This window comes from Ostrea edulis, chromosome 2, assembly GCF_947568905.1.
Source record: "Ostrea edulis chromosome 2, xbOstEdul1.1, whole genome shotgun sequence".
NCBI lineage: Eukaryota > Metazoa > Mollusca > Bivalvia > Ostreida > Ostreidae > Ostrea > Ostrea edulis.
In genome coordinates, this window is record NC_079165.1 from 66,107,937 (window position 1) to 66,124,079 (window position 16,143).

At 32.8% G+C, this 16,143-nt stretch overlaps 2 protein-coding genes across 6 annotated transcripts in view; one reads left to right on the forward strand and one right to left on the reverse strand.

Moving 5' to 3' along the window:
- Positions 1–7,751, forward strand: part of LOC125678948 (alpha-1,6-mannosylglycoprotein 6-beta-N-acetylglucosaminyltransferase A-like) — a 69,517-nt gene extending 61,766 nt beyond the window's left edge. For all 5 annotated transcript variants that reach the window (XM_048917771.2, XM_048917772.2, XM_048917773.2 and 2 more), the window contains one exon: positions 73–7,751. In XM_048917771.2, coding sequence (XP_048773728.2) covers positions 73–329 — 257 coding nt within the window. In that variant the 3' untranslated portion in view covers positions 330–7,751. The remainder of the gene's footprint in view (positions 1–72) is intronic.
- A 3,142-nt stretch (positions 7,752–10,893) lies between these two features.
- Positions 10,894–15,426, reverse strand: LOC125681963 (pterin-4-alpha-carbinolamine dehydratase-like). The gene is made up of 4 exons (XM_048922256.2): positions 13,924–15,426; positions 12,688–12,825; positions 12,522–12,602; positions 10,894–11,362 (listed from the first exon to the last, which is right to left on the reverse strand). The coding sequence occupies exons 1-4, from the start codon at positions 14,026–14,028 to the stop codon at positions 11,276–11,278; spliced, it is 411 nt and encodes a 136-aa protein (XP_048778213.1). The 5' UTR covers positions 14,029–15,426; the 3' UTR covers positions 10,894–11,275.
- Between the last annotated feature and the right edge of the window lie 717 nt (positions 15,427–16,143).

Below are 16,143 nucleotides of genomic sequence, written 5' to 3' on the forward strand. Positions count from 1 at the left end.
ATTGTGTTTGTAATCCTTAAAAGATGTTGCACAGAAATACATGTAGTAATTAATAATCTTTCATTTTTCCAGGTCTAATTTGTGAACCTAGTCATTTCCCACAGATAAATTCAGCTCGTTCCTTAAAGCAAGCTGAAGTGGAATGTAGTCAAGAGGACTATGTGGCAGACATTTTCTACCCGGGTTATGACCCAAACACCATGGAGTGTTCCATCCAGCGGGAGGAATTATTATTCAGCTGTGTGGGCAAAAAAAATAATTTTCGTCGCTACTGTCCGTGCCGAAACTATATAAAAGGACAGACGGCTCTGTGTAAACAGTGTGTCTGAGTCACACTACTGGCCAAAATGTACGTGTTGTCTTTTCCCAGACCTCTTACAGTGTAGTAAGCAGCCACCTGCTACATCAAGTGCATTGATCTTCCAATTACTGCAAGCCTTTTCACGTGTGATTCATTTATTTTGTATATAGATTATGGAGGATTGAATCTTCCTTATGAAATATTTGAATGAAAAGGCAGGTCTCTCCTCAAAGTTTGAATGGTCAGTCAAACATTTTTATCTTAATGATTAATATTCTAGTCTTAAAGTATTGTAGCTTGATGAGGAAAATTGCTGTAATTTTGATCAGTGATACTTGGGTATATATTTATTTTGTATGTTACATATTTCTTTTACTTGCAATTGAATATTTAAGAAATCAAAAATTAATGTGCTAGATATTTTTTTTATTTTATTAGTAATTGTACAAATTTTAGAATTAAGAAGTGCATGATAATTAAATGTGTGTACAAGAATTTGCATATGCCCATTCACATGGTAAATTTCATATTTAAAAAATAAGTTTTGATAGGAAAGCGAAAATTACATGCAAGTCACTATAAAGTATTAAGAGAAATGAGGACCTGTTTGAATGTCTTAAGTTATTTTCAAGGCCTAGTAATAGGAGCTCTATGTTTTTATATTTCACATGTGGAATGATCTCCGAGTAAGTTGTATTGTAGTACATATTGTAATGTCAGAGAGTTGATATAAAACTGTCTGTTATATGAGACATTGCATGCCAAATTTAGAGTACATGTATTGTACATGCATATTTTTTGCATCTATCACTGTACATTCAAGAAATACCATCAATACGAAGTAGTCAGAAGTTTATTTTGTCTCATGTGAGTAGATACTGTATCCCTACTCATATTCAGTGCAGTGGTATGTCTCAGTCTATTGGTCAATGAATTCGTGCTTTCAGTGCGGTGCTATGTTGATATGTGTACTAGTATGATATTTATGTTTTGGCGACGGGCATGAATTAGCATACTAATCTGATGATTTAGCGATAAACACAAAATATAAATATCACAGGTCTAAAAGACACATTCAGTAGTAGGCCTTACTCTCAGAAAGGGAATAGATGGTCAAAAGAGTTGTAAGCTCACCTGGGTTAAAGGCTCAAGTAAGCTATTCTGATCCGAACTTGTCCATCATCTGTCAGTCCTTGTTATCTTTTTGCATTCTTCTTAATAAGAACTTTTGAGCCAATTTCAACCAAACCTGGCAGCATGCATTATCTTTTGGTTAAGGGAATTCAATTTTCGTCAAATGAAAAATCATTTCCCTTTCCATGGTGGAAATAATGGAGAAATAAGGAGAAAATAAAACTCCCCAAAAACTAGAAAGCTAAAATTTGCATTAAAGTTTGATGTATAGGAAAGATGCAAGTTTGTTCAAACCATCAGGGCCAGTGCCAGGGTGGGTTCATGATGAGGATTTAAAGTTTTACATGTAATTATGGAAAATGTATAGAAATCTTTTAATTAAGCCACAAAGATGCAACTTGTCATATCAATTAATTGCTAAGCATTAAATTTCATTTCTAAAAAAAAATATGAGGGTATGAACTGCAATGCTTTACACTGGCATACTTTTCGTGAAGCGCTATAAACACACATCATGAAGTATGCTGGTGTAAAACATCTCAGTTCAAGCCCTCATGTATTTTCAAAAATGAAATTTATTTCTTAAATATCTATCAAATATTTAATATTCTCCTTCTCAAGAACCTTAAGACTACCTTTAGTCGGGTGACTATGTAAGCATTCTGATGAAGTGTAGAATCAAATTTATTCAAACCATGACCCCTGTTATTGGGGTGGGGCCAACTGGAATATTTAGGTAAAGATCTTTGAAATCTTGTGAGGAACAACATGGCTATTTAATGTGGCTCAATGATATTGATGCATTTTCATGTAATATGCATTTTACTTCTGCTTTTGCCACACACCCTCTCCACTATGCAAAGGATGAGGCCACTGCAAGGGGCAATAAATAATCAGAGGTTCTTTAAAACACACACCTCATCAACAATGAGGCTATACAATTGGCCAAGATATATCATTTTCTCAGTTTAATGTCTGCAAGTAATTACTTTTTCCTAAAAACCTTGCACAAGAGGGATACATTTACACCCATCTTGTCTTATGTTCTCCTAGTATGAGAAATATTTTTTTAGAAGAACTTCAAATAACCAAGCATTGCTCACTTTTTAGTATATTTTACCTGTGGCCAGAGATGTCATTGACCAACAATTCAGTATTTTCATCAGTTTTTTGCAGATCATTGAGTGGGTTATGGATTTCTTTTCTTTCTTTGGGAGGGGGGGGGGGGGTAGGCTTGTGGGAGATCCTGTTCCAAAAATGTTGCATCATTATTATAATGTTCCAAACATATGAGTCCCATCTGTGTATGATCAAGATGACTCAGGTGAGCGATGTGACCTATGGAGGTCTTGTACTTTCATGAGGTCAAGGTAAAGCTTGTTTTGTTTGGTATTTTTCATTAGTATTAAGAATATGATATGATTTTGATATAATGAATTATTGATTGTGATTTTACTGACTTTTCACATAGCTTTATTATATACTTCACTATCATTTTATGTGAGCATTTACCAGAGTATACCAGCATTTTTTTTTATCAGAACTTGTTAATGTTTATACATATATATGTGTTAGAGTACCATATTGTTAACTGTTTGTTACCTGTTTTGATGTCAAGTTAGTGGAATTTGTTTGAATCACGTTGAACTTTTTTATACCATGCCCATAATTTATTGCTTTAAATTACATCAGGTGAATTGTATTTAAATGTATACATGTACTTTGTTGACGGAATCAGAATGGCATGTAGTGTTTGTTTAATGTGTTGTCTGCAGAGTATACTAAAAAAAGAGAATTTTGGTCTGTTGATAGTCACCAGCAGGTAGAAATTTGAATAATTCTCTATACATGTAATGTGTAATGGGGTGGAGGACTGAAATATTGGCACAAAAACTGTTTTGTATTCTGCCATATGCACATGATGTTGGTTATGCAAGTCTTGACTCATTCTTACATTTATCTCATTTTAGAGGAAACTGTAAAGATACCTTCATTATACATGTACTAATTATGAACACATAAATACATTTCATCCATGCAAAAATATGATGTCATAGACCTTCCCAATATTGATTGAAGACTGACCGAAGGAGCTTGTATGCAATGATAAGGTGTCCTTTTTTTTTTAAACCCCCCCCCCCTTCAGTTTTTTTTTTTCAAGAAGACATTGTACACATGAAAACTGTGTAGGGATATGTAATTCTGTCCGTAGGTATTTAATTTCAATGAACAATATGGTTGCTGTTACCAAAAATAAATTACTGAGTTAAAAAATCATTCAAATTTCAAATTGCTACAATTTTGGTCTGAATCCAGTGAGACTTTGTCCATATTGAGACTGCATAAAATTACATACTGAAATCATATATATTAAATTTTCATTCCTATGGCTGCAATTTATCAGATCATTTCATTAACAAAATTCTAATACTTCTACAGCTCTTGTTAGCTCACCTGAGCCAAAGGTTCAAGTGAGCTTTTTCTGATCGAACGTTACTTGTATGTCATTGGCATCAAAAACTTTTCACAAGTTCATCTTCAGAACCACCTGGCCAATTTTCAACCAACTTCGTACAGAGTATCCTTGGGTGTAGGAATTCAAGTTTGTTCAAACGAAGGGCCATATCCCCTTGGAAGGGGAGATAATCAAAAAAGGCCAAAAATAGGGGGGGAGGGGGGGGGGGCATTGAAAACTCTTCTTATTAAGAACCACTAAGAGGATCATGATTAGTTATATGAATAAGTAAGCAGCCCCTGGTAGTTTAGATTTGTTTGTTCCAATCATGGCCACTGGGGGCAGAATGTGGCCACAATAAGTGAACAATGTTTTGAGGAAAAACTGTTATAATCTCTTTCTCAATAGCAACAGTGTCATGGTTAGTTACATTAATACGCAAGAAGTGCAGTTTCAGATTTGTTCAATTTGTGGCCTTAAGGGTCGGGTTGGGCCACAGTAGGGGATAAAAGTTGTACATAGGAACATACATGTAGTAAGAAGTCTTTAAAATTTTCTCATGAACAAATCATGGCTCTGGAAGGTATGTAGGGTGGGCCCAATTTGAGATAAAAAAAGATTTAAATTTCAATATATGGGAAATGGTTTTTAAAGGGACTGGTTCACGATTTTTGAACGAAATATTTTTTATTTTTTATGTGAAACATTAAGAATATAACTCATTTAATGTTGACAGCCAACATTTTGACCTTCTGAATGCAAAAATAAAAGGAATATTTTAGCTTTAAATCTGTGTTATGTAAACAAAGACTCGAGTCTTTTCATGTATACAAACACACCAGTGAAATGTTAATTTTGTAATATAAAGCATCAAAATTTTGCATAGTCACAAATTTTAACTTTTAGATGACACATTTTACCCGAAGAATGCTTGAAATGTGAAAGATATAATCAACTTAGATCGATAACCATTTCTTTTAAAAATTTCGTAAACAAAAACATACCGCAATCTTTGTTTACAAAACAAACAATGAACTCTCTAAAATGAGCTTCTGTGATAATGTATAACCTTAATTTTTGTGTGAAATCTTTTAAACACATTAGACAGTGGATTCTGATCATCAAAAGTGAAAAACAAAATTTTGGGGAAAATCGTGAATCAGTCCCTTTAAAATCTTTTCAAGAACTACAGGGCCATGATAAGTCATACTGGTATGCAATCATCCCCAGGTAGGGCAGATTCAAGTTTGTTCAAATTATGAAAATCATATTAGGTAAATATGCAATAATTCCAATTCCCAATTTTGTTCTTCAAATTACAGACTTGGGGATAAGGTGGGGTGAGAAACAAGGATCAAATATTACATAATACATGAAGAGAGGGAAAAAATCTTCAGAACAGCAAGACCATGTTAGTTATAATGATATTGAAGCATCACCATGTTGTGTGGATTCAAGTTTAGTTACGTCATGACCCGATCATATCCAGCCAATTTTTGTCAAATATTGCGTGGGGTTTGGTCCCAGTCCTCCAGACTAGTGCATGTGTACATGAATATCCTTGATGAAAATGAGAAAGTTTTCTTCTACTTTTATTGTATGTCTACGATCTTTTCTGTAAAGGGAATGTTTGACTTTAAATATAGATGAATACAGGTAACCATATGTAAACTAATTCCCAGAAAAACATACAGGGATTTAAAAAAAAAAATGTGGAAATGCAAGATGGGTGGTCTGTAAGACCTAACCAGTAGAGCTACAGTAGAATGACAGACATTTTTTTTGTTGTATTTTCTAATACCTCATTTTCATAAACAGCACGCAGATTACTAAACAAATCATGGTAAATTTTGACAGTCTTTTGCCTTCACGTGCATCTATATTACATGCATATCCTTTTCTCACCAAAGTGAATAATGAAAGGTTTTATGAATTAACAGTTCACTGAATTTAGTTATTGTGCAGGCAACACATTTTCACAAAAAATGCCTGTCAACATCAGATACCTGTAGTTGACAATTACAAAATTAACCTTTGTCATCATCGGAGGATGAGGAGAAAGAGTTTCTGGTAGATAGGGTGCGAGAGAATTTACAGCCAGTTCAAATGATGTATGTCCAATTTTTGACAAACTTTTGATAACCCACATGTTCATATAGATACTGCAGGCAGTTTTATATTCGCTCCAGTTTCTTTTCACATTTTCTTATAGATAGGTTGATACATATGTAATGTTACTTTAACAGATTCATATTTAACACCAAAATTAAATTGCAACAAAAATAAGGCTTTATATACAATATCTGTGATGTGACAGCCAAAAAGTAACGTTATTGTTATACATACATGTATAAGATTGCTTGAGATTCGAGGACCATAAAAGAGGTTGAGAAAATAAACTTGTGTATCCGTATATATACCTGTTTCACAGGAACCTTCTGGAGCTCTGTGCATTACATTATCATTTTTTCCGTATTGACAGCATTTAGAAATCTTATGATGATTCATTTAAAATAATACACAAATCATGTTATTTAGAGTGTGTGAGAAATAATCGACATGTTTTTTTTGTTTTACTAGTATACTTGGGTATTTGACCCTGTGGAATTCTAGATCTCAATAAAATGATATAGAAATGTGAATATATACTCATACTTGAAGCAAGATGATATGTAGTTCAGCCTCTTTATGACTTAAAAAACAAAAATACATAATAGATTAACATACTTATCTTACATAGGGGTAAATCAATGTTTAGAATGTGTATATGTTCTGTACTTGTCTTGGTAACAACAGGGTTAATATGTTATATACTTTAATTACAAGGAAAGCAATGAACGCAAAAAACCAGAAATTTTATAGGAATGTGCTTACAATCGAGAGAAACGATGTATTGTTATTAGAATTTTCAATGTTTAAACTGTTTGGTATTACCTCGGACAATGTGATGACATCATATTGCAGGGTGCAGTTTAAATCAAACCAGATTAACTGTTACATATTCTTTTTGTTTTACTTGCATACCATTCCTAATACACACCGGTATGTATTCTAAATCATTATTGTGTTGATTTCATTCAGTGATCCAGTTGTAATGCATGTTAAAATTGAAACCATTGTTACTTTGTCAGAACTTAATTATTTCAGTCATATAGACTGAGATTGTGTGGAAGCCCAGCTTTTTCACATATGTACTTACAATTGACCAAATACAACAGATGGTATATTGACGCTGGTTACATAAGTACACTAAAGCACTTCATAGTGACCAGGTTGTTCAGCCTGCCTCAGGGACTAAGCTTTGGTTATAGCCCATTTAAACTCAATCAATAGTGGTAGAAACGTGAATTTCACTAACTTATTGTAGCAAAACTAAATAAATTTTGACCTTTTGCAAGAAATTGGTACAAACTGTATATATGTATCTCAAATCCTTGTGGTTAATTAGGAACATACAGCACATTATAAACAAATGATCTTTTATTAATAGATTTTCTGGAGTTTTATTTTGCATCAACTGTATCAGTTACCACGAAATTTTTTTTTTAATCGGCATCAAGTGAATGATTTAGTTGTTGTTTCAGTGTTACTTAGCCATTCCAGAAAACACTCCGTGTAGTGATTACACTCCATGTTTCATATTGTGAATGCAACGGTAGCAGTAATTGTATTTGCTTAATGTTTTTTATTCAACTGCTAATATTATTTAGTATCATATTAGGTACTTGATTGTTTCAATGTCATTTTGTTTTATTGTGTGAAAATTGAAAGAAAAATAGCATTAATCAAAGAATTTGTATATTTATTAAAATCAGTGATTATTGTAACCTTAAACATTTGAAATAAAATGAATTCCAAGTGTTTGCTTTTTATTTGAAATTGTGTACAAGAGTTCAAGGCACTTGATATACATGTAGTCATTATGTCTCCCCTTCAAAGGGGAGACATATTGTTTTTATACGCCCGTCTTAAGATGGGACGTATTATGGTATGGCGATCATGTCCGTCCGTCTGTTAGCTTTTTCGTGTCCGACCTGTAACTTAATACTACAAGGCCTAGAATCATCAAACTTTGTCTGTAGATACATCTTGGGTAGAAGGTGTGTCGCACATTAAAACCAGGTCACTGTGACTTTTCATTAAGAAGATATCCGTCTGTCCGTCCGTCTGTTAGCTTTTTCGTGTCCGACCCGTAACTTAAATACTACAAGGCCTAGAATCATCAAACTTTGTCTGTAGATACATCTTGGGTAGAAGGTGTGTCGCACATTAAAACCAGGTCACTGTGACTTTTCATTAAGAAGATACGGCCATGTATGGCAAAAACTTGTCCGGCTCATAACTTGAAAACTATTAGACCTAGAATCACCAAAATTGGTCAACTAATGCATCTTAGGTAGAAGGTGTGTCGCATCCTACTTTAAGGTCACTGTGACATTTAATTAAGTTGATATAAAAAAAAAATGTTTTAATGGGTACAATCTATACTGTTAACAATATGTGACGGGCGTATCATGTGCCATGGCGGTGCACTTTATTGTCATTTTTCTTTTTCTTCTTCAACCAAATTTTGTCCAGGCCCTAACTAGAGAACCCTTTGACTTTAAGACTTCAAACTTGGAAAATAAGGGGATGGTATGGAGGAGGGGTGCTCACCCCCAACACTTTTGACCTTGATCCACTTATAAAGTTAAGGTAAATCTTTTACGTCAACATATAGTCCAGGTTAATAGCTGAGAACCCTTTGCCATTACGATTTCAAACTTGGAACGTGGCAAGGACATAGATACAAGGTGCACTGCACCAAAATCTTTGACCTTGGCCCATTTCTTCATTCAAGGTCACTTTTACATCAAAGTATAGTCAAGACTATAACCTGAGAACTCTTTGACATTAGGATTTCAAACTTACAACACGGAAAGCAGACATTTTAAAAGACAAGATGTACTGTACCAAAATTTTTGACCTTTACCCATTTCTTCATTCAATGTCATGTTTAAAAAAAACTTGATGATTTCATAACTAATATAACAAATAGATATAGATTTCATGTCACTTTACCAAAATAATAAAGTAATTGACTTTCATCGGGCTGTTTTATGACCAAGAAATGATTAAAAAATGTGTTCATTTAAGTAACTTGTTAACCCTTTAACATCAATACACCATTCTTAGGTGTAATATTGATGCAAGCCGTTGTTATTGCCTCTTACGCTTGCACTCATTATTGTTGCCCCGGTTATTGGACAATCAAAGTTTGAAGGGGAGACATCTGGGTTTTTTTTTTTGTAAAAAACAATACCTACTAGTTTAATTAGTGACGTAGTGGAGGGCCGATCAAAATCTTGATTCGGGTTTGAAGAAATGCAGTACATTTGTAGTAGCATCGTAGTAAACCACGGTTTTGAGTCCATGCACGCTCCCTCAATGTGATGATGGAGAGAATCGATTAGGAGCACCCATGGGTTATGGAGCGCCAAATTAACATAAACTCAAATAATTGAAGATATCATCAATTCATTTGATGCATTAAAGATCTCTTCAAATAATTAATGATATCTTCAATTCTGAATTATTGCGCATATTAATTGAATTGATGATAATGCTTCAGCTGAATTGATGTGCACTTTAATTGAATTATTGCTCTCTTCAAATGAATTAATGATATCAACAATTGAATTGATGCGTGCTACAATTCAATTGAAGAGAGCAATAATTGATATAATGTGTGCATTAAATCAATTGATGAGAGCAACAAATGATATCTTTTTTAATTCATTTGAAGAGAGCAATAATTCTTTTAGAGAGAGCAACTATATAATTAAAAGATATCTTCAATTCAACATATCCACAAATGAATTAATGATCTCTTTAATTGAATTGTTGCTCTCTTTAAAAGAATTGATGTGCGCATTAATTCCTTATACAAAAGCGTTGTAAATAATTAAAGATATCTTCAATTGAATTAAAGAGATCATCAAATTATTTATACCGAGCTCGAAATTAATTATTGCGAGCAATATTTCTACGAAATTCATGCTCTCATCAATAGAATTGAAGAGAGCAATAACTGAATTAATGCGCGCATCAAATCTATTATTGCTCTCATTAATTCAATTGATGCTCTCATGAATTGAATTGAAAAGAGTATTAATTGAATTAATGTGCACATTAAATCAATTATTGCTCTCATTAAATCAATTGATGCATGCATTAATTCAATTGATGAGAGCAATAATTGAATTGAAGTGCACATTAATTCATTTGATATCTTCAAATAATTGAAGATATCTTCAGTTATTTGAGTTTATGTTAATTTAGCGCTCCATAGTGGGTAACCGATGTTGCAGTAGCTGCAATAATAGCCTTCTCCAATTTTTTGTTACTCTGACATTTTTGGAAAGAAAAAAAATCGGGAGGGAAACATTATTTCAGCTACATTTGTTGGATCTTGATTTCGTGGTCGATTAGGTCTCATCTTTGTGAAGGATTTGAATTTGTACATGTAGGTATGTTCATACATGAATTTTTAAATATGAAAATTTTTCCAGACTTAATAAGACAATATAAAATGCCCAGTATCTATCTATTAAAGTTGAAATTCGGAGGTGGCAATGGGGATGAGTAATACCATATAAACAAGTTTTGACAAGGATTTATTTTGGCATTATTAGCTAGAGTGACAAGATTGCTGAAATTGAATTTCACTAACACTTTATTTCATATCTGAGGTAACAGATATATTTCCTGGAATTATAAAGCCAATAAAATTAGCTCTCTCTAAAATAAATATACAAATTTTTATTGAAAAAATTGCTAAATTTGTGTCTTGCTAAAACACTCCACTTAATAGGTTGCTGGATCTGTAGCTCCCAACTTTCGTCGAAGAGCTAGAATCTTTCAACAACCTAATTACTAGTATGGTCACCTAATGTTGAGGGTGATCCTCAGACTTCAATAGTTAACACACATTTAATTTCCACAAAGTGTAACAAACCAAAAATCAATCTTTTCCTGATCTTTTAATTGAAATCTACACATACACATAGAAATTGATTTCTCACTTATTTTTACCGCTTGGTATATGTATGAAATGAAAACTTGTACAATGAATTTTTATATCTGTTAATACTGTCTTCAAAAAACTATAATACATAAAAGAATCTCCTCCACTATAATCACTAGTAAGTACACCTGGCACACTGTATGTAAACAGTGGATTAGATTCACTGAACTGGTTCTTTACATCAATGCAAGCCTCTAACCTACACCACCAACAACACAGAGGTTAAATACATCGGACAATAAAAGGTTTTGTTCACATCACACTTTAGACCATGGAATGCTGCTGAGATTCAGTAAGACTCATCTTGTCAGATTGTCCACTATGCACACTTCTCTATGAAATTTGCAAGGGTTACATCCCTGTGTGACAGGCCGCCATAGTCGTGTGTACTGAGTGTGATCTGCACCTGTAAATTCAGTATGTATAATGAGATTCTCAATTTAACTGATTAGGAGATTTGGTTATCAAAAATAAAAATCATCAACTAGCTTAAATTCTACCCCCCCCCCCCTTTTTTTTTTAAATGTCTGGATGCATGTAATTTTCTATTTTGATCATACACACCAAATTTTTTTTATGCATTCAATGAGTATTTACATGAATAAAAGGCATCTGAACTTTGCAGAGTTTGATATTCTGCAAATAAGCGTATTTGTAGATATTTCAAGATTAACAATTGTTCATTAAAGGGACTGATTTATGATTTTCCCCAAAATTTTCTTTTTCACCTTTAATGATCAAAATCTACTGTCTAATGTGTTTAAAAGAGTTCACATAAAAATTAAGGTTATACATTATCACAGAAGCTCATTTTAGAGAGTTTATTATTTGTTTTGTAAACAAAGATTGCGGTATGTTATTGTTTATGAAATTTTCAAAAGAAATGGATATCGATCTAAGTTTATTATATCTTTCACATTTCAAGCATTTTTGGGGTAAATGTGTCATCCAAAAGTTAAAATTTGTGACTATGCAAAATTAAGATGCTTTATATTACAGAAATCAATATTTCACTTGTTTGTTTGTATACATAAAAAGACTCGAGTCTTTGTTTACATAACACAGATTTAAGGCTAAAATATTGCTTTTATTCTTGCATTCAGAAAGTCAAAATTTTGGCTGTCAACATTAAATGAGTTATATTTTTAATGTTAACCATCAAAAATGAAAAATATTTTCATTAAAAATCGTGAACCAGTCCCTTCAATACCATTTCAATCTCTATTTAGAAAAACTGGGTTGGAGGTTCGGCGCATATGAAAATTTGGTTTAATATGCCTTTTATTTTATTCGTTTTAAGAATTTGAATATAACAATGAAAATAATGATGTCATTAACATAAATTTAATATGATAGGAGTCATCATTAGAAACAGGTTTGGGACATGAATCATGCAGGGCTGAAATTATGCCATTCTAAGTTATATCAATCTTGTACTTAAAATGGAGTAATAGCATTCCTATCCCAAATACAGTAACATATACTGTATATATACCTTATTGTAAACATTGAACCACTCTGTATATATACCTTATTGTAAACATTGAACCACTCTGTATATATACCTTATTGTAAACATTGAACCACTCTGGGTGATGGTCCATTTTGTCTGCCTGTATTGCCACTCTTGTCATGAAACCAAAGGCCTGTAATAATAATAATAATAATAATGCATTAGTCAATAAAATAAATCCAGCTGATCTATATTACTAAGTACAAAAGTCTGTTTACCTCATTGAAGTCTTTAAACAGAAATTCTTTGTAGATTGCATCTCTGCCTTCCACCATGGTCCACCCTGCTGTCTTTAGTGGTGACAAAGCATCTTCTCTCTCATCTGTTTCCAGTTTTGATCTTTTGGGGTTTGATGCCTACAGGTCAAATGATTCTGTATCAGTGTATACACCAAGGACGGTGAAATTTTTGGACGTTAGTTATTATAGAGAGGAAGATCATATATTAATAATATATAGTATTTGTATGGCACGCCAAATTCACAAAAATGAGCTAAACATAGTTTCACAGTTGATAAACTAGGTTTATTGACTGTAAACTATAGTTTACGGACCGTAAACTATAGTTAATGACGTTAATCTATATTTCAAATCTGTAAACCATAGTTAACAGAAAATCTATGTTTCACAAGCGTAAACTATAATTAACAATGAAAACAATCATTAGTGATAGCAAAACATAGTTTATCTGATAAATGTGGTTTCACGATTGTAAACTACGGTTTACAAGTCATAGTCTATCTGATAAATATAGTATCACAATTTGTGAAACTAGGATTAACAATTGTGAACTATAGTTAACGAATGTAAATTAAAGTTTACAAATGTGAATCTGTATTTATCAGCAAAATCTATTGTTAACGTTTATTTAAAGACAGATAAACTTGGATTAGCATTTGTAAACTATAGTTTACAACCATTAAATATAGTTTTACGGATGAAAACTATAGTTAACGAATTGTTAACTATAGTTTACAGTTTGTAAACTATAGTTTACAGTCGATAAACCTAGTTTATCAACTGTGAAACTATGTTTAGCTCATTTTTGTGAATTTGGCGTGCCATATATTTGCAGTGGGTGTTTTTGTTATTATGATGGGGGGGGGGGGGGGGGATAGCAGCTCTTTATAGTCGGTTAAAAAGCTCTACAGAGCTTGTGTTTTGATATGTTAAATGTATACATAGTGCCGACTTTAAATAAAAATTTACTTTACTTTTACACGATTGTCCATGTGATGTGTTTCCCAATGCGGTATCTAATAAATATATGGATGATCATGTGCACATGACATCAGGGACATATATGCTAGTTATACGAGGAGTAATGTTAAGGATGTATACGGAGGTCACCTCCGACAAGCGATTTCCAAAAAAAAAATATACTGAGGAAATTCAGATTGACACTTTGTTTCAACACATATGCTATGGCATTTAGAACATTATCTATATACTCACCATTTTTTTACTTAGAGATCGACTTGAAGAAAGAAACAATGCTCTCTTTTCCCTGCACAACGACTCGCACAACAGTCCGACTTGCCGATAAATCAATGGCAGCATGGATAGACCTTTATTAGTTTCTATGCGTAAAAGAGTTCCAAATACGGTGCTTTATGTCTATGCTACATTACATTTAGGTCTATCTTTATTGTATGAAATTAGACCATCTTAACCCTCTCAAGTCTCTATGAGATTCAATGTCACTGTTTTTAATAAGTTTCCTGTTATTACCGTCGCTACAAGTAGTTAAACATAGGCTCATGGACCATGACGCTCACCCGAGTCACCTTCCTAATAGCAGTGGCGGATTTAAGCCCACCCCCACCCACCCTATGAAGCGCCAAATTAACATAAACTCAAATAATTGAAGATATCTTCATTTATTTGAAAATATTATCAATTCAATTATTGCTCCCTTTAATTGAATTAATGCGCGCATTAAATAATTATTGCTATCATCAAATGAATTAATCCGCGCTTCAATTCAATTATTGCTCTCTTCAATTCATTTCATGAGAGCATCAATTTAGTAGAAATATTGCTCGCAATAATTAATTTAGAGCTCGGTATAAATAATTTGATGATCTCTTTAATTCATTTGAAGATATCTTTAATTATTTACAATGCTTTTGTATACGGAATTAATGCGCGCATCAATTCTTTTAAAGAGAGCAACAATTCATTTAAAGAGATCATTAATTCAATTATGGATATGTTGAATTGAAGATATCTTTAATTATATAGTTGCTCTCTCTAAAAGAATTATTGCTCTCTTCAAATGAATTAATGCGCGCATCAATTCAATTATTGCTCTCATCAATTGATTTAATGCACGCATTATATCAATTATTGCTCTCTTCAATTGAATTGTAGCGCGCATCAATTCAATAGTTGATATCATTAATTCATTTGAAGATATCATTAATTCAATTAAAGCGCGCATCAATTCAGCTGAAGAATTAATGCTATCATCAATTCAATTAATGCGCGCAATAATTCAGAATTGAAGATATCATTAATTATTTGAAGAGATCTTTAATTAAATTGTTGCACGCATCAAATGAATTGATGATATCTTCAAATTGAAGATATCTTCAATTATTTGAGTTTATGTTAATTTGGCGCTCCATACCCCCCCCCCCCCTAAAATTTTCAAATTTAAGGTAAATCGTGGTGTCTTTTTCAGAAAAATGTACTAAACGATAAAAGAAGCAATACTTTCTTTCACTCCCGGAGAAATAAATGGTAAAATCTTTTGATTTCTTGAATTACTTTATTTGGAGAACTTAATTCCCCCCCCCCCCAAAAAAAAACCCTTAAATTTGCGTCATTTTATTAATTTCACCTGATTAAAAATGATAGAAAATAGTATAAAAGACTAAATAGGAGACATATTTCAAGTCCTATAAAATCCAGGACTTGACCCAGACCCCCTGCCTCATAAAGTGGCGCCCCCTGTAACCACAATTCCTGGATCTGCCCCTGAATAGCCTACTTGCTATGACATCTTTATGCTTCCTATTAGTTTTTTTCCTGTATTCGATCGATACCTTACTATTTTTGCATAGTGTACGGTTATTTGTAAACGTACCATATATATCGGTCACTATTTCTTTTCACCTTTTCAAACAGAGTGAAGCAAAAACCTTATAATTCATAAAAGTTGTTGCCAAAGTGCGGGCTAGACCCCAGGGCCACGCACTTTCTAAGCGAATGCGCTGTAGGCCTAATGGTTACATGTAGGCCAAAGAACCGTATAGATTGCATAATATATTATCTAAAGTTTACGACTAACTAATATAACCGTCATTTTAAAAAAAAAATTGTCTAAATATTTGATTAACACAAAAATGATAAGTTATCGATATTTTGAAATATCCACACCATTCACCTTTGTAAGCACTTTTGGAGTGATCGCCTAATATTACTCCATCGAAACGTAAATATATATTCCATACCAAACCCAATCAATACTATGAGAGAATTTTTTTTTTATTAAATTGACAGTACTTCAGCACGATGGTTATAATAATGTACGTCACAGTATAATGTGCCAAAATAGAAAGTAGCCGAATCGTTCACTATTTGTCAAAACTCGTGACCACTATTCTGGCATAATTTACTCAAAATTATTTTAATCGTATATAAATGTATAGATTGTTTACTACATTTATG

Coding starts and splice junctions, on each gene's coding strand:
- LOC125681963 (XM_048922256.2), bottom strand. CDS start 14,028: ATGCTGCCATTGATTTATCGGCAAGTCGGACTGTTGTGCGAGTCGTTG. Junction 12,826..13,923: donor GATCTCTAAGTAAAAAAATG/GTGAGTATATAG, acceptor TTTGACCTGTAG/GCATCAAACCCCAAAAGATC. Junction 11,363..12,521: donor GGTTCAATGTTTACAATAAG/GTATATATACAG, acceptor CTGAATTTACAG/GTGCAGATCACACTCAGTAC.